Raw genomic sequence first — 18,318 nt, 5'->3', positions numbered from 1 at the left:
ACTTTCCATGTCACACAATTGAAGTGCTCAGCTCCAGGAACTCAAAGGACAAATGCATTTCAATGTCACCACCCTATATAGAAAGTTTGCCTCCAGTCAAGACATTAAGAATTTCCAAGCAACAATAAAACAGTCACTCCTCTTTCTGAACATCAGCCAATACAAGAGTCTTCAAAGGAAAGTCATACCATTCTGCATGTTCTCATGCAAGCTTCAGTATCAAGGAGGAGGATTTCCATCTATCCCTGGTCAAGATCTTAAGACCAACGGATCTAAGCAGAGAAACTGACTCCTTCATGTCACAGCACTAAAATATCCAAAACCACCATCAAAACTTTGGAAGGGAGATTTGGGTACAGTGAATAGGGCACAACAAGCTTCGGCTTCATTTCGTTTCAGGATCTTCTACATGACATTTTGAAGACTGAGGAGAGAAGGCCAAATGTGGCATCTTGCACATTAGAAGAGTAACAGCCTCAGTGAGTGACTCTCACTGACTTTCTAAGTTACATGGGAAGTCCTCACATAAAGATGAGAATACAGCTCCATTGGCACATTAATTTATGGAGAACTATGTGTCATTGTTTAGCTTTCTCTCCAAGCAGACACGATGTTAAGAGAGGGACAAAAGCAAAACTGTGAATTGAGAGTGGGGACAGCAGTCATCTTCAAAGTGGCAAATGTTCTTGTCACATCCATTAACAGAACATGAAGATGTTCTCGCTTCTGTATTTTAACAAACAACCTGCCTATGTGTAACTATTCTGTTTATATTTCAATAACTCCTTCGCACACTTGTTACCAGTTTCCTGTATTTATAGATAATCGGCACTTTCTAAATGTGGAAGTGTATTACTACAGCTAGTCAGAATATTTTAAAAATATGAATTTTGGTCTACAAAATCAGGAGAGGGGACATCTTTCAAAGAAGTTTTCTTTTTTTTTTTAAACATATCTAGTGAGGGTGTGTCTACTCTCTTTTGAAATCTCTCAGTATAGTAACAGAATGAGTTTCAATAAAATCTCTCATCAGAATGATAAGCAAGAGACTGACAACTAAGCCAGATGAGAGAAACAACAAAAATTAAATGGGATACATTAAAATTTTTTTTTCAGCTTCAAGATTATGATTTGGGGATTAAAATATCAGAATATTTTACCCTTATTGTTTTTTCTCATAATCTGGAATCAATTGCACGTCTTTAACGACTTACACGGAATGTTGTCATCAGCCTAAGTGCTCTATGAACTACCACTTTGTTAGTAAAACCAAAATAACATATTTCTCCGGAAAACAAATCCTTCGTTATGGCATTTGCAGACATTGTGCTACCTACTCATGCAGTAGTTATTCTCAAAAACTTATTGTATTTTTTTTTCCCAGTAATTCCTGAAATCAAACACTTAATAATTTCTTTCTGAACCTGCAAACACTTGCATACATCTAGTAATGGAAAAATAACTGGAAACATATGTTCAGCTAAGATTATGAGTCTTCTCAGTGCCATGGTCCAAATGACAACCAGGGCTGTCTTTCTCAGAAGAGGAAACAAAACTCTGTAGTTTGTACTCTGCCATTTTTCTGCCTACAAGTTTCCATAGTCCCTGAGAGCTGAGAGGCTGCCCAGGTAGTCCCTGCATTTCCCCCCTGGTACCAGGCTGCCTGCAGACGCTGGCACTGATCTGGACAGTACGTTGGGAGATCTCCTGGTTGGCAGCAGGATGAGACTGTAGACATCATCTGTGTTGCACACAAAACTGGCTTACTGGTGCATTAAAATACAGTAAAATTTCACATATGGAATGATTGCTATACTTGTGAGCAATTTGTGTCATGGTGGGATATGTCATGGAGGGATGAGTCATTCACCACATTTGGTGTCCTTCTTAGAAATCCAGACCAGCTGCCATGAAACCCCACCCCAGGATCACCCAAAAGCATGGTATGAGTTTACAGGTGCACACATTATGACTATTTTCCAGCTGTGGTATATGAAAAAGCCATAACAGCTTGACAGTTATAATTCCAGGACCAGGAAACACATTCGGCTCTAGTGGGGACTGGTTCTTACCTGTTACAATAAAGCTGACATTTCTTCCGGCTTTTCCCACTTTATTGGATGCCACACAGCTGTAGATTCCAGAAGACTTGGCTTCAGCTACAACGAGAGTGCTAGCAGTCTGCAAAAGAAAGAAGAGGTTTAGCTCTCATTGGATCAGGAGCTCAGTTAAAGGTTCCCTTCTCTTTTTCCTGAGTCACCATTGACAGTCCAATGATTCAGTCCCCCCATTCATTCAGTGATAGGAACCACTGGGGCTATTTAAGGAGATGTCACCATATGCAGTTTTGGAAAGTGTGGAAGAATAACAGAAAACAAGCTCCGTGGTAGACCCTTATATTATCAGAGCCATCATAATAAAAAATCTTTGAACGTGTCTTTCGGATTGATTTATATCTTGCTACTGAGGTAATGATAAGCTAGAAAACACGAAACGTTACACAATGTGGTTCACCCGAGGAGATGAACAGCCTGTAAGTCAACCAGACTGCAAAGGCAATAGGTGAGGAATGCCTCAGGCACTTGGATAGTGCTGGGAAAAAAATAGATCCATTTGGCACTAAATGCACTTGATTTCTCTTTCATTTTCTCAAGTAAGTGTCAGGTGAGAAAAGACAGGGGCAAAAGAGAAGTTTACATGTCCTCTTTTGGACTTAATATTTCTATTATTAAAAAATAATATGTGGGGTTTCTTTATGTTGTATTCTATCACCACCTTGAAAGGTTCAGCACACTAAATACTTTGCAAAAGTAGTATGACTTGCAAGATGAGACTTTGGAAGATCAGGGACTAACAACACTCGATGTGCCTTCAGAAAAATAAACTCCATTGTAATAATAAGACTTATACCTTCATGGTGATGGAAAGTCATGATCTAATGGCTTGGGCACTAAATAAAAGAAGAAAGTTATGCAGAAGAAACTGAGGTGTCATTCTGGTACAGAGATGAGACACGGGGCACACATATGGAGCTCAGCAGTGGGATGTGTTCTCAGACACAACTTAGTAGCTTCATTTCCTGTCTCCACTTTACTTTTTCTGTAAAACATGAGCTGGCTGAAGTTAACAGACAGAGCTGGGACAGTGATGGAAGGAAATTGTGTGGCCGTGGAATCTTGTTGTTTAGAATTATTTGGCTTTTCTAAAAATCTTCAAAATCATTTTTGTGCAATTAATACATTGTTTTAAGTCTGCCTGATTGCTGGAGTCCAGAGACAAGCACAAGAGGGTGAGTCAGTAATAAATAAAGACCAGCTATCTACATTTCTACATAAACACTGGCTGATCATTTGCACTGCTTCTGTGTCTCCTACTCAGAGACTTCATGGCTATCTCCAAACTCCTTATTGAACACCCAAATAATATAGGTGTTCTGGTTTCCTAAAGCATTCTTTAGTACAAAGAGTCTATTACTTTTCCTATTACTTGAGCAAACACAGTGGAGTCAAGTTGTTTGATTTAGACTTACTTGTTTTAGAAATCTGCAAATTCAAGACTACAAGTGATGCTAACAGACCTCTACCCTGTTAAGCTGTCTCAATGGTCAGCTGCCTGTCTGCTAACAAACTATACTTTATTTCCAGCTAGAATTTTTCTAACCTACCTTTTTGGCTCTTCCATGAGATGAAAGAGGCTCAGCAATACCAGATAGATAATTATAGCCCTTAAAAATATCATCCTGTTTTGCTAAATTAAGTAGGCTGACCTCTACGAATTTATAATTATAAAGCATGGCTACAGCCCTGTCTATGTTTTGTCATATTCTTTGAATTCCTTCCTGTTTTTAAACATAATTTCATAAAGTGTGGACACAAGGCCCAGTAGTAGGATTCCTGCAGCTGTTTTATCAACACTAACTCAAAATAGAAGGAAGTCCCATAACATCTGCCAGAGGGCTAACGTAGGCATCTGCTTCTGCCATCCCACACTTTCCACCCCAAAATTAGCTTTTTTTTGCATTATTTGGTATTACCTCATAGCAACTTTACCCAGGTAGGAAGAGTGACCTAAAATGCACAGTGAAGGAGAATGAAGCTGTTACTCTCTGATTCCGACTCTAGGGTATCTGTCTTTATTCTACTACATCCAGAACTGAAGCATTTCTGAGCTTGAAAAATTCATGTAAATTATTCCTCCCACAATTAGTCCAATGGTTTTGAAATTTTTTTCAGTATTAAACTGTATTTTGTCCTGACATAATCAGGTATTAGTTTTTAATGAAAAATTTTGCACCCTATATGAGTTTTACTGCTCCAGCCCACTATTATGTGATTATTGCTTTTATTACACTGAGGATGGCACATACAGTTACACTTAAGTAGTATGACTGCAATTACTGACTGGAGCGGTTATAGATTGTGCCTTTTCTTGCATATTAAACAACCCTAGAGAATGCTCCTTGGCACTGAAATTCAGTGATTTAAACTGAATGCTTTTCCCCAGCATTGTTTTGGTTTTGACCAACTTGCACTGTCCCAAATACTCCTCTAGCATGGGCTGAGGATCGCTCCCAACAGGCAACTTCAACCAACATCTTTGGAGGGCAAGGAAGATAAATGTTATGAACACATGCATTAGTGGTAGAGACCAGTCATTGGCACGTTTACTTGACTAAGGCAGAGAAAGCCATAGTGTCTAGGAAAAAGCAAGATCGACTTTGCAACAGAAGAGAATATTTTAGAGACAGTATGTCTCTGCATAAATATTTTAGCTTATAAATTAGTCATAAGGATAAGATAACATCTCTTTAAATAGTTTGTGAGCCCTCCAGTGGAGCAGTCAGTGTTCTGCATTGTGAATGCCAGCCAAAACCCACCAGAGAAGCAGTGTGTACAAAACTAAGCCTGGCATGTTGCTGTTTATTGAGCAATGATGGCTGTATGAGATCACTTTGTGCTGCATCATTCCACCATACAGCTATTGCTGCAAATAAGGAAAAGTTCACACAGCCTTTTATCATCTGGCTTTGCAACAAAGTTTGAAGACCCAAATTTGCATCCATGTTATATAGAGAAAGTCTGAATCCAGTTTCCATGACAGAACAGGACCAATCCTTCCTGGCATGCTGGACATCTTGAGCATCATCTGTCCACAAATCCTATTTACCATCAAAGCTTTGATCCTTTTTTCCTCCTTTCTGCACTCATCACCTCAGCTGAAATACTATGCTATGGGCTCATCTCAGAGCCACGGGCGAGGGAAATAAATCACATTCTGCTGCTGCTTCTGCCTGCAAATAAAAGAGGCATTGAGCAGAAATCCTGAGATGGAAGAGGAAATTACAGGTTTGTTCATGGTGGAAACTGGTGAGGAAAAGACTGCTGGGGAAAGGGAATGCAAAGCAAGTGGCATGATAGTTGTTCTTGGAGCCAGGGTGGGCTGGACCTTCTCCTGGAGGTTCTGCTTGAATTTTTCTTGTCTTGAAGTAGCCTAGATAGAGGATTCCCACTGCTGTAGCTGATGGCAGAGAAGCAAGAGGAGGTTTCAGAAAGTGGTTGGTAACTTGATTCTTTCCTGACTCCTAGAAGTCCCCTGCAGACACAGGCATAAACATGCTTCATCCAGAGATTGCTGTGCTAACTTCTCTAAGCAGCCCATACATTTAAAACACAAAATACTGTCCTTTCACCATTGATCAGGGTAGTGCAAGTCTGCCAAATATTGCTGATTCCCTCCTAGCTAAGCTTTTAAGAAAACAATATTTTTTCCTATTTTTTTTTTTAAATAGGAAATAAATAAAAATACACTCTCCTCACCCCCCTGGATTCATCTTTGGCTAGAATAATATTATCTATGAAGACTCATGTTGAAATGTTGGCAGCGCAACATTGGATTGTTCTGCTTATGCTGAAGACATATTATCTGCATGCCTCATGTGTTGGCAAGGAGCATCAGTGCAAAACATCTGGACAACACGCTTCACCTTCAGGACTGCCACAGAAGAAACACCAAAATATCTTCAACAGCAGGACATGAATATGTGCAGGAGAGCACCCTCTTCCTCCCTGGGGTCAGACAGGCGAGTCACTGCTGTTTAGCAAGCACAGCTGTGGTTTCCCTCTCCATCCCATGTTGTCCCACTCAAAAAGGCCATGAGACTGAACACAGCCAGCTGACTTATGGAGATGATGCTACGGACAGCTACACCATAGGCACCCCTCTCCTCCTCCCCAGGGACACTCGCAGAGCGAGGCAGCACCTGATTCATGCCTCCCTTGCGCACTGAGGGAGCTGGAGGGAGCCGCAGCTTGGCAGAGGCAGGTGCCAAGTTCTGCTGGTTTTGATCTTATCAAGCGCTCAGCTCAGATGGCACCTCCCAGTGATGTGCTTAAAAGTGTTGACAGTGATTCTAGTAGCACTCAGGAATGCCCCAGGAGAAGTTACAATGTGCTGAAAGAGACAAGCTACACTCCCACTGCTATCTTTAGCCTGGCTTCCTAGGAAGACCACACTGTCACTCCGTCCATCTGTCTGCCAGCCTGTCCATGTGTCTGCCAGTATCCTCCCCTCTTCCATGTCCTCAGTAATTTTTGAACCCATTGCCCCATTTCAGCCAAAATTGACAGTCAACTCAAAGTTCATAAGATCTCATGCGTTTCCTGAAAATCAGCTGTTGGGTAGAGGAGAAAGATCAAAATGAGTGTTGTAGTGAGCTAAACAGCTTTCTCTTCTGCTTTGGGTTCCAGATGGCAAATCAGCACGGATGTACTGGCCAGACAGCTGTCATGTGTATGGACTGAGAACAGACACACACATGCTTCCTTGTCTCATCAGTAACAAAGGGACACGGAAGAGATCTAGAGGTTTAGGGCCTACCATAGAAGATGCAGAAGAGATGGGGCCATCCTATTTTGCATGGTCACACCTTATATCCAAGAATAATTGATTCTTTGGACTATCTAGCACTCTGCTTTTATGCTGGATGGTCAGTTTTTAATACTAACCACAGTAAGCACATGCCAGATTGACCCATCATTTCCAGCCAAACTAGAGATAGATGAGAGAGAGCCTAGGTTTGGTCTTGCACAATCTTGTTACAGGCTCCTTATTTTCCATTTTCCCTGAAGTCAAGTGGCTTTGGCACTCACAAGGGAGAAGACCACTAAAATCTTGTGTCAGTAAGGTACATAAGCAGTGGAAAACAAGGCCATACATGTATATATGTATATATACATACACATATGAATGATAAACCACAACTTCATGCATTATTATTCTTTACACACAGTTTCTGGAGGCACGCACTGTGACACAGATCCAGCTTTCATGGTACCTGTTACTCTCAGTGGGACTCCAACATTTTCTAGTAGCACAGGGGTGAGGCAGTCAGGGACCTTCTGTCCCATGTCAAGTGCTCAAGAATGTGGCCACAGTAGATTATTTTCCAAAAGCAAGGGTATTTAATGCTACTCCTTCCAACTTTCCCTGTACTCATCTTCTGTCTCTCTACTGTCTCCTTCCCTTGGATTTATCATCCTTTCTTCTTGGCCAACACCTTCTACTCTCTCTCACCCGAACTAGCCTTCTTAGCATTCTTCTGTGCATTCTCCATGCCCAGGATCTTTGTCCAACTCTTCTGCAGCTTCCTGTCCCTTGCATACCTGTACAAAGAGTACTGACTCCTTCTTTCAAAGCTGTTGATAAACCAGTGTGTGCCTGAACACATGGGAGAAAACACATGCCCAGTATGTGCGCACCATACCAATGAATACACCAGCTCTTTGTACTTCATTATTGCAGGTCATCGACATTTTAATGAACACTGCTTATGTGAATGATAATAATAATAATCAGTATCAGCCCTGAGTTATACATAGCAGTTAGCTTCAGCTGGAAACACTGAGAAGTTATGGTTTTTAGCAGATGAATGACAGGAGAGTGTCTGTGACCTGTTTACACGATAAGCCTAAGAATAGCCCAGCTTTGTAGTAAGTCACTGAAATGTCCAATGAAATGAGAACAAAACAGAATCAAATCACTTCAAGAGTTGTCTTTTGATTAGGTATTATGGCTTATATTACAAATTTCTTCCATTATACCACTGGAGTTTCTCAATGTCTTTTTAGAGAGGCTTCAACAGAAAAGTTACTAAAACACTGTTGTCATGGTTTCTCTGTCACCAGAAGAATAATGTAGCACAGACTTCCTACATTAGCTTAACTGCACAGACACAGGGTTTGAGGTTTTTCTAACTTTAAAAATATACTTGTGGCTACCTTGATAACCACAGGTAAACAAACAACAAATCAACCTACCACAGCAAAACGTCGGACTGGAGGCACTCAGATGTTGCACATTCAGGAAATGGGTGGAACTGGCACAATGTCTTTGAGCAAGGTGAAAACAGCTACCTTGATTGTTGAAAGAAACCTTTTGACCATTCCTTGTTCATCTCTTCCGCAGACTACAATAATCTCATCCTGTGGTCATCCCCATTTCTCCTTTCATGCTAACCCAAATGTGCAACTTTTTGAGTTTCTTCATCCATTTCCTACTGCTTTGTCTCCTACTTTTTTTTTTTTTTTCCATTGAGCTTTGAGATTGTCTTTACCATGCATGTGATGCTTGGATGTGGAAGTGGGGTAGACACTCTGTTTAGATAGCAGGACTCCACTGATGTGGAAGTGCCTCAGAGAGCTCTTCATAGCTGTTTGCAGTAGCAGAACTGCTCGCAGTAGCAGTTCATTGGAGCCAAACACTTGTGATGACATGCTGCATCCAGTGAGCTCAGTGCTATTAAAAGTCTTACAATATCCCAGCAGATGAGGAAGGGTTTTGTCTGAACTGTGTCCCTTTGAGCTTGCTCTGGGAGATCAAGAATGACTCTTGGATTGCAAAGAGTGAAAAGCTATAGATTCTCATGGGAAAAAAAAAATCCTAGATGCTCTAGAGCAGCTATGTGTGAACAAACCATGCCACTCACAGCTTAGCCAGGAACCCAGGCTTGGAGAGCATTTTCTACTTACAATAGCAATCCAGCTGTGCTTGAAAAGCTATGGAAGAGCAGCAGCAATGAAGAAACCTTAGAAAAGCTGTGAAAAAGTGAAGCAAAGAGATTGTTTCTCTAATTTCCTTTTCCGAATAGGGACCAGACAGAATAAATCAATGCAAGGTGACCTTTCTTAGATGAACTAAACAACATGAAGACAAGGAATACCAAGGAGAGCCACTAGGTTTTACTGTAAAACTTTCCACGTAACGCATGCAGAGACCATGCCTTGGTTCGTTTCTGCGCACATTTTTTTAAAAAGGCTGCTTGCCAAAGACTTCAAACAAAACCTGCAGTTCTGCCACAAGGACCCATTATTAGCATCTTCCTCCAGGGAGGAATTTGTTTGCTGTTGACTGGAAGTTGCTTTGACATTTCAGCCACTCCTCTTCCGCTGTCTCCAAAATGCATGGCACACAAGGAGAATGAGGTCTGGTCATTAGACAGCTCCTTCTGCACCCTGCAAGCAGCTAAGACTTCAACCATAGCCATGGCTAAACTCCTTCTGGAAAATAACGGGTCTTTACCATATTTTGTTCTTCATTACCCCTTTGGAATAGACTGTGTGCTCCTGTGCCTGAAAATATTTCCCTTTCCTCCTTCAAATCCCTCCTGTGTCTCATTTTTCATGTGTTTTCCTATGATAGTCTCCCATAGGAAGCTGTTTGCTCCCATCTTTGCCTTGATCTTTAAGCACACAGAAGTGGCCAACTAAAGAGATCGAATGCCTCACTGGGATCCAGCCCACTCCCGTGCACTGGAACAGTGCCATGAACACCTGTTGTACTTTCTAAATAATACAACAGCAAGAGAAAATGCAGGCCTGATTCTTGGCTGCACGTAAAGCCCTATTTATTCTGCAGTCTGTGAAAAGGCTCTAACATGAGAGTAGTTACAGTTTATATCCATTTTCACATGCAGAAGACTGAAGGCAGCCATCTGGGAAAGGAGACCTATATCCCTGGAATCCTTAGCACTTCAGTGTCCTTAGAAATGACAGGCCTAGAATAAGGTAGGCTTTAGAATCTATAATTTCTTCAGTCATTGCTGCCACAAACCCAACTAGTCTGCAAAACCAGATGCTGTGACAGTGGTATGGCGTTGTGTATCGTTGCCTGAACTCCTCCACAGCACACGCAACCAACCATACCAAACGAGTTGCATGTCTAACCCAGGGAAGTGCAGTTGATCTAGGGCATCCGTCAGGAAAACACCTTGATTTAAAGGTTTTATCTGATGGAGAATCCTCCATGCCCCTTGGTAATTTAATTTCATTGGCTTTCCCACATTAGACACCAACAGATGACAGGCCTACTCATCCTTCAGAAGTGCCTGCATCTCCCCACAGTCCATAAAGGAATGCTTGACTTGGACTAGACACAGCATTTGGACAGTTAATTCAGCTGGGATGAATCCCACCATACTGTTTCTCACTGAGATGTCTCTTAAAGTCTGCTTCTGCAATCTGGATTCATTTGGCCCTTTAAATTTTTCATTGTAAGAAAAGACCTGATCATTGAATAATCTAGGACCACATCTGTGAATAAACTCTCTAAGGAGAGCAAATTGTTTAATTCTCACAGGAAAACAAACAAACAAACAAACAAACAAACAAACGAAACCAGAGGAAATTGCGCAATGTCACAAAATGAAGCAAAGATGGCCTGGAAACCTGCCCCTGTGCTCCTGAGGTGTCCCAAGATACTACAGACCAGCTCTAAAAAGCAGATATGACGAATCCCACTGACATACTCTCTTGGCATGTCATTTACCTGAATATGACTGCATGCCGATATAAGTACAGCTCTACATCTCAGTAGATAAATACCAAGTATGGAAGTTATTTGTATGTATGCAGCTCTTCAAATCTGAACAATATAATGATACTGGCTTCTTCACTGTTACATTGATAGCATCTTACAGTGCCTTTTCATCTCATACTGTCACATAGAAACATTATTTTCTTCTAAGAATCTTACCTTATTTTTGCCTTCTATTACAGCTGTTCTCTCAGTGATGCTCTGGATCCTGTTTCCTATGTTGCTGCCAGCTTTCAGGATGAAAGATCCATTGGTATAAGAGCAAAAGCCATGCCTGAAGACAACAAAAATTGAAGTTTTATTGATTTGGTGATAGACTGAAACATTCAACACATAAGACAAAACAATTCTTCTGGAAACAGTGATTGGTCAGAGAAACTGTAGGTGCTGTGATGACCAGGCAGGTATAGTTACTTTTCATAAAATCTTGAGGTTTGGAGCCTGATGACTGGATTCACTTCCACAGCCTGTCCTTGAATATTAGCTTTCTGGAATCAGTGTTAACATTTAACCCACTGTGGGCTGGGAGTTCAGAATTTGCAATCTGAGCCTAATTATAGGGCTATGCAAGACCAACATCTCGTTTCCAGTGCTCCTGTTTTCAGACATTGTCATGATTCAGGCTTGGCTTCAAATGTAAGTTCATATTATTTTCAGCATTAAATTCAAGACAAGTTATATTTTTTCAGGATCCATTCCGTTATGTATTGGATGCTGTTTCACTCTGTGCAGATTTTTTTTTTGTTATAATGAAAAATGATGCAAGTTCTCATCTCTGAATGTTTTCTTCAGTTCATTTACTAAATGGCAAAATGTCACTACTAGGATTCAATGATTACAGGACACACAGTAACAACCGTAATCCTGCAAATTCACAAAACAAAGTTAAACAAAACTATATCTAACTGCCAAAGGGTTTTAAATGTTCATTTAATCTGAAAAAATCAAAGTCATGTTAATGAATGGAAATCTCAGGGAAAAATGTTTTTGCCTTATGCAACAAATTGGCTTCTAATCAGAACATTCAGGTGTGGTCATGGTAGAGCTAATTTGTTTCCCAAAGCCTAATTTGGTACACATGGAAATAAACATATTGGAATGCTTCTTAAATGCTGTCTGTCCCTATTATTCTTTGAGGATATCTAGTTGTGCATTTCATCCAAAATTTACTTGTTGCTTGTTCAATTCCAGCTTCAACAGAGGAGCTTAACCCCTCAGCAAGGTCAAGCTCTTTCAAATACGATATGTTGCTTTGATCTTCCATGGATTTGAAAGATAATAATGACTGTAGTATCTGCAATCGAATAGTTCTGACATGTATATCAGCTGTTTGGAGAAATGAACTTTAAAGCCCAGTGACTGGATAACAGCATGTGATGCAATCTTGACCAAAGAATGAGGTTCATTTCCCTTCAGCTAACTGTGCAGTTTGCTTAAACTTTGTGCTGTTTATAATATCAATGGTACACTAACCTTGCATGCTTGTTTTTAATTGTGCAGCTTTGCATCAAGCTGGCCAGTGTTTTAGCAGATATTACAGCTTAAAGAAACGGTGATATGTAAACTAACTTGGGCCGTAATCATTAGCACAGATATATGATTGTCTGCCCAAATTTCTTAACATGCATTGAGAGGCTCAGTGAGCCTGACAGTGTTCAAGAAGAGACTGGACAACGCCCTCAGGCACATGGTGTGAACTGTGGGGTTGTCATATGCAGGGACAGACGTTGGACTCAATGATCCTTGTGGGTCCCTTCCAACTCAGGACATTCTATGATTCTATGAAAAAGTAAAAAAACAGGAGCAGGCCATGGTCATTCATGCATCTAGTGTGGACAGGGAGCAATAGCATGACAAGAAAGCCCTTTCTTCCAGACTCTGTTTTAAAAGACAGCTTCTAATACGTGACTGTTGAAGCCAGAGTGGATGAAAGACAGCTGCATTGAGACTGGTGATGCATTCAGATGGGAAAAACTGGTTAAAATTGTTCAGAAAGGTAGATGCCATTTACTTTGCACATTTAAGGCTTTAAGAAGTCTGATTCTGCAACATGACTAGGCTATAGAAGGCATGATAATGTTGGTAAGCTGATAACATTTCCATGCCATAGTAGATATCAGAACTTATTTCATGATGCCAGTACTGTGGACACACAAACAGGCAGTATCAAAGGCACATTCTTGTGACTGGATAATCTGGCGATCTCCGAATAGGAAAACAGAACCCAAAATCTCATTTCATCCATACTAATTTTTTTTTAATTTTTGTCCTTTCAAACAGATGGAAACCAGCATCTTTCCTCGCAGAATGAATTTATGTTTCCTTGTTACAATGCTGAAAATCTGTGCTCTGTACTATAGAGGACCTTACAGAGACATGTTTTTGTAAAGGACAGAAAGAAGGTGCAATGCATGTTCAGAAACTGCTTGTGCAGCTCTAAAAGACATCTCCAGCCTCCTTTCTTGCAGCTCTGGAGCCTCCAGGCTTAGTTATTATTACACTCTTCCTCATGATTCCTTGAAAAAGACTGTATATATTTAGATTGCAATTTCTTAGGGATGAGGACAGTGTTATGTCTTTGTTGATGGTTAGCACAATGGGGTGCTGATTACTCATTAATACCATAATACAAACCACCATCATAATTACAATAACATCACAATAACAAGAAAAACACATGTAAAACACCAGATGAAATATTAGCCCTGGAGGCACATGTATATGAACTCTACTGACTTCACATACCATACTATCTCCAAACTGCCAATTACAATGTTAATGCAATTACAGTAGAAAATTGAATACACTTAATAGTTGTTGTCCATGGTTTTAATAAAAAAGGAATCACAATCAAGCTGGGATTACATTAACCAACAGGCCACGGTGCACAGCAGGAGATGTGAGCACTGTCATACGCGTCACTTTGTCTCCACAGTCTGCTGGATCGGCAAAGGTTTACAATCAGTTGCAGCGCAGCTGCCAAAGTCTAGGGCAAGACTCAGACTCATCCCTTTGGATGCAGAACCAAATGCTTCATCTCTTCAGCTGCCAAATGCTCTCACTTTAACCTCAAATACACTAACACAGCCTAGGGCAAGGGTGTCAAACTCATTTTCACCAGGGCCCTAGGGACAGAGAACACGAGCCACATCCAGTCTCCTGATCTGGTTACTCAAGTTAGTACTCAGTCACCTTTCCTCTTGCTGCCACCAGTGGTGCCACCTGAGGCCACTGGTTAAGCCAGCAGCACTGGGTAGAGAGGGGGAGGGGACAAATGGTAGTAATTAAGAGTCCTGTCTCCTAACTTGACTTCAGCTTCTAACAACAGGCATTTTGCAACAGAAAGGGAGAAGGTTCCACTGAACTTAGATGTAGTCATCAAGCGAAATGTTTGTGTTAAGTACAAATGCTTGGAAAGAGAGAAAAATATAAAAATTTACCCTGGCTGGGACCAAAATACACAATAATCTTCCTGTTAAGTCAATTGATGTTTCATTGCATGTGTCCTCAGATGACATCAGCTACATATTTTTATGCTTTTGTAAAGAAATTACAAGTTACTTTGAACTATCCACTCAGTAAAATAGCAAGCGTACCCTTTTTCTAGCAAGAACTGCATGTGTTTGCAGGGAAATCCCACTGAATTTTGGATATCTGAATCTTACTCCACATATCTCTGGCATGCACGAATTCCTGAAATGTTTTGTTGTGGGATGAGCCTCACTGCTTTGCATCTTCAGGAAAGCTCAGAGCAGGGTTACCGTCAGGTTAATGAAAAAGCACACAGTGTGCACAGAGATTGATAAACAAGCTAATATCTGCCAGCACATTTCTAAGCACTTCTTACACCTGCTTCCCCGCAGATCCTTTCACGTCCCTAGTTTGTGGGTGCAATTATGCACGTGTAGAGATCCTATATAAAAATGCTAAGGAGGTATGCGTACAAATGTATGTTTATAAACATTATGCAATCTCAGAGCAAGGTAACCAGACTCTGCTGTCTTAGTCAAGCACTAGGAGAAAGAGAGCAGTGAGGTTTCTCACCCCTAAGTAGTTTTTTTCCATGTGCCTGCGTGCGTGCTTGCATGTGCGCTGCCTGTGTGCACATGCACGCACCCGCACGCATAGGCACGCTTCGCCCTCTGAGTCAAGAGCCTGAGAGATAGGCTATTCCTTTGTAAAAACAGAAGCTGTTAACTTTCCTGCAGGTTTCGAGAAGCCCAGCATGGGGGAAAGGAGGGGTGAGACAGCTCCGGTGGCGCTGGGGGAAGCCTGCAGCACGCCCTGCCTGCCCCGCTGCCTGCAGCGCGGGGTGAGCTCCGCCAGCAGACCTGCTTGCTGCCCTTAGCTTTGGGGATTTACACTTCTTTGGAAAGGCTAGGGGGACGTTTACGCAACCAGAAGTAAGTTCATATTTGTAAAAGATCTGTGATGTGCGGAGCTGGCACCGGCCGGTGGGGGCCCTCGAGAAGCGGCCTGGGGGAGGGGAGCCAGCCTGCTTCTCAAGAATACTTCAAGCCCTTGAGGAAGCAGAGTGTGCCATGTTTGAAGATGCAAAGATAATCACAGTGCTGGGAACCGTCTTGTGTAGCGGAGGAAGCCAAACAACAAGAGGAAAGCAGCATATGCTCCTGATTTCGCACAGGAAGCTAGCAGCACCTCCTGCCAAAGTGAGATAAGAAAACTCCCATGGCCTATTCTGGACAAGGCCATGGTTATCAACCTTAGCTTCACACTGTCCTAACTCTGCTCCACAGCCTGCTCCCTTTCCTAATGAGTTTTAGAGCCCTCACCTCTATTAGCATACAGCATGCCAAGCACAACAGCGTGGTATATTTATAACTATCAACAGGGAAAATTTTCCAGGGTAAGAGTGTACTTCATGTCATCTTGATATATTTCACTGAAATCAAACTGCAAACCAGCTCCAAGATAAAGTCTTGCCTATGAAACTACTGGTCTCAGAAGAAAAGTGGTTTTGTTGTCATCCCAATGATTTACAGTAAAGAGTAGGAGCTAAGATAAAAGATTTTTCTACATATTTATAGGACGGACTTGGCTCTCTGTATGACAGACAGTCCTAAATGAAAGCCCTAGACCCAGCTTGTGTCCAGACACGTCTTCTTCCCCACTCTGGAGACAGTTCTTTGATTTGCAGCTCAAGTAGTACCGTGACAAATACCAGCAGAAGAGCCTCCACCCCCATACCAGTTGGAAAAACACTCGTCTTCTATCTTCTCATCGTCTCAGCTCCTCCCTCCCAAGCCCTCCTGTGTGATGCCAGGGGCTATTGCAATCTTTCCTTCCTGTAACATCCCATTCCACTAAGACCAGCCCTCAGGTATCCCAGACCCTAGAGGTAGGAGAGAAAGTCTGGAGAAAGGAAGACTTTCCCTTGGTTGAGGAGGATCAGGTTAGAGATCGTTTAGGCAAACTGGACATCCATAAATCCATGGGCCCTGATGGGATGCACCCACGAGTGCTGAGAGAGCTGGCAGATGTTATTGCTAAGCTGCTCTCCATCGTCTTTGAAAGGTCGTGGAGAAAAGGAAAGGTGACTGAGGACTGGAAGAAAGCCAGTGTCACTCCAGTCTTCAAAAAGGGCAAGAAAGATGACCCAGGAAACTACAGGCCAGTCAATCTTACCTCCATCCCTGGAAAGGTGATGGAACAACTCATTCTGGACATCATCTCCAAGCATGTGGAGGAAAAGAAGGTTATCAGGAGCAGTCAGCATGGGTGGAAATCATGTTTGACCAACTTCAGAGCCTTCTATGATGGTATGACTGGCTGAGTAGATGAAAGGAGAGCAGTGCTTGTTTTCTATCTTGACTTCAGCAAGGCTTTTGACACTATCTCTCATAACATCCTCCTAAGTAAGCTCAGGAAGTGAGGGCTGGATGAGTGCACAGTGAGATGGATCAAGAACTGGCTGGATTGCAGAGCTCAGAGGGTTGTAATCAATGGTGTGAAGTCTGGGTGGAGGCCTGGAGTTGGTGGGGTTCCCCAGGGGTCAGTATTAGGGCCAGTCTTTTTCAACCTGTTCATCAATGACCTGGATGAAGGGACTGAGTGCACCCTCAGCAAGTTCGCTGATGATACCAAGCTGGGAGGAAGGGCCAACACACCAGAAGGCTGTGCTGCCATTCAGCGAGACCTGGACAGGCTGGAGGACTGGGCAGAGAGAAACCCAATGAAGTTCAACAAGGGCAAGTGCAAGGTCCTGCACCTGGGGAGAAATAACCCCAGGCCCCAGTACAGGTCAGGAGTGGACCTGCTGGAAAGCAGCATTGCAGAGAGGGACCTGGGAGTTCTGGTTGACAAGAAGTTGACCATTAGTCAGCAATGTGCCCTTCTGGCCAACGGTATCCTGGGGTGCATGAGGAAGAGTGTGGCCAGCAGGTCAAGGGAGGTTATCCACCCCCTCTACTCCACCCTGGTGAGGCCGCATCTGGAGTACTCTGTCCATTTCTGGGCTCCCCAGTTTAAGAAGGACAAGGAACTACTGGAGAGAGTCCAGTGGCAGGCTACAGAGATGATCAGGGGTCTGGAGCATCTTTCGTATGAGGAGAGACTGAGAGAGCTGGGTCTGTTCAGCCTGGAGAAGAGAAGCCTGAAAGGAGACCTTATTTATGCTTATAAGTATCTCAAGGGTGGGTGTCAAGAGGATGGGACCAGACTCTTTTCAGCGGTGCCCAACAATAGGATGAGAGGCAATGGGCACAGACAGAAGCATAGGAGGTTCCATCTAAACATGAGGAGAAACTACCTTACTATGAGGGTGACAGAGCACTGGAACAGGCTGCCCAGAGACGTTGTGGAGTCTCCTTCCCTGGAGACATTCAAAACCCATCTGGATGTGATCCTGCTCGATTTGGTCTAGATGAACCTGCTTTAGCAGGTGGGTTGGATTAGATGATCTCCAGAGGTCCCTTCCAACCCCAACCATTCTGTGATTCTGTGATTCAGTTCTCTAAGCATTCCTCTTGAAAAAGCCACTGGCAGCTTCAATCACACTCTTGTTTACTGAGGTAGTATTTGGCAATTGCACCAGTACTAGGAGCAAGAGGAAGCCATCATGTCATGGATGGTGATAATTTTTGAGAGCGATTAATGGCAAGCGCAATATTTTTCTCAGCATCTGTCTTTTTTTTAGGGCAGCAGTCAATCCCTGGAAGCATCAGGGCAATGTTATTACAAATTCAACTTGGGCTGACTCACATCTTTCAAGAGGCAGTGGTGACGACACTAACTTTAAGACAGGAACTCTGGAAATTCCTGGAATTGTAAAGAATATATAGGAACTGTTTTCCACTTCGAAGTTATCAAAGAAATCTGAATGACATGGGCCTCGCCTGCTCTGTGCCTCAGCATCCAGCGCTGTGCAATTGGTAGTGCAGGGCTGGTGTAGCCACGTGTCCCGGGCAATACTGAGTCACTTTGAGGCAG

At 42.4% G+C, this 18,318-nt stretch overlaps 1 protein-coding gene across 1 annotated transcript in view; it reads right to left on the bottom strand.

Moving 5' to 3' along the window:
- Positions 1-18,318, bottom strand: part of FLT1 (fms related receptor tyrosine kinase 1) — a 117,045-nt gene that overhangs the window by 46,826 nt on the left and 51,901 nt on the right. Inside the window, exons 11-12 of the mRNA XM_065631578.1 lie at positions 11,029-11,143; positions 2,073-2,181 (exon numbers count right to left, since the gene is read on the bottom strand). Of these exons, the coding sequence (XP_065487650.1) occupies positions 2,073-2,181; positions 11,029-11,143 (224 nt within the window). The remainder of the gene's footprint in view (positions 1-2,072; positions 2,182-11,028; positions 11,144-18,318) is intronic.

This window comes from Caloenas nicobarica, chromosome 1, assembly GCF_036013445.1.
Source record: "Caloenas nicobarica isolate bCalNic1 chromosome 1, bCalNic1.hap1, whole genome shotgun sequence".
Taxonomy (NCBI): domain Eukaryota; kingdom Metazoa; phylum Chordata; class Aves; order Columbiformes; family Columbidae; genus Caloenas; species Caloenas nicobarica.
The sequence above is the reverse complement of the archived record's forward strand: the minus strand, read 5'-3'. Positions and strand labels throughout refer to the sequence as shown.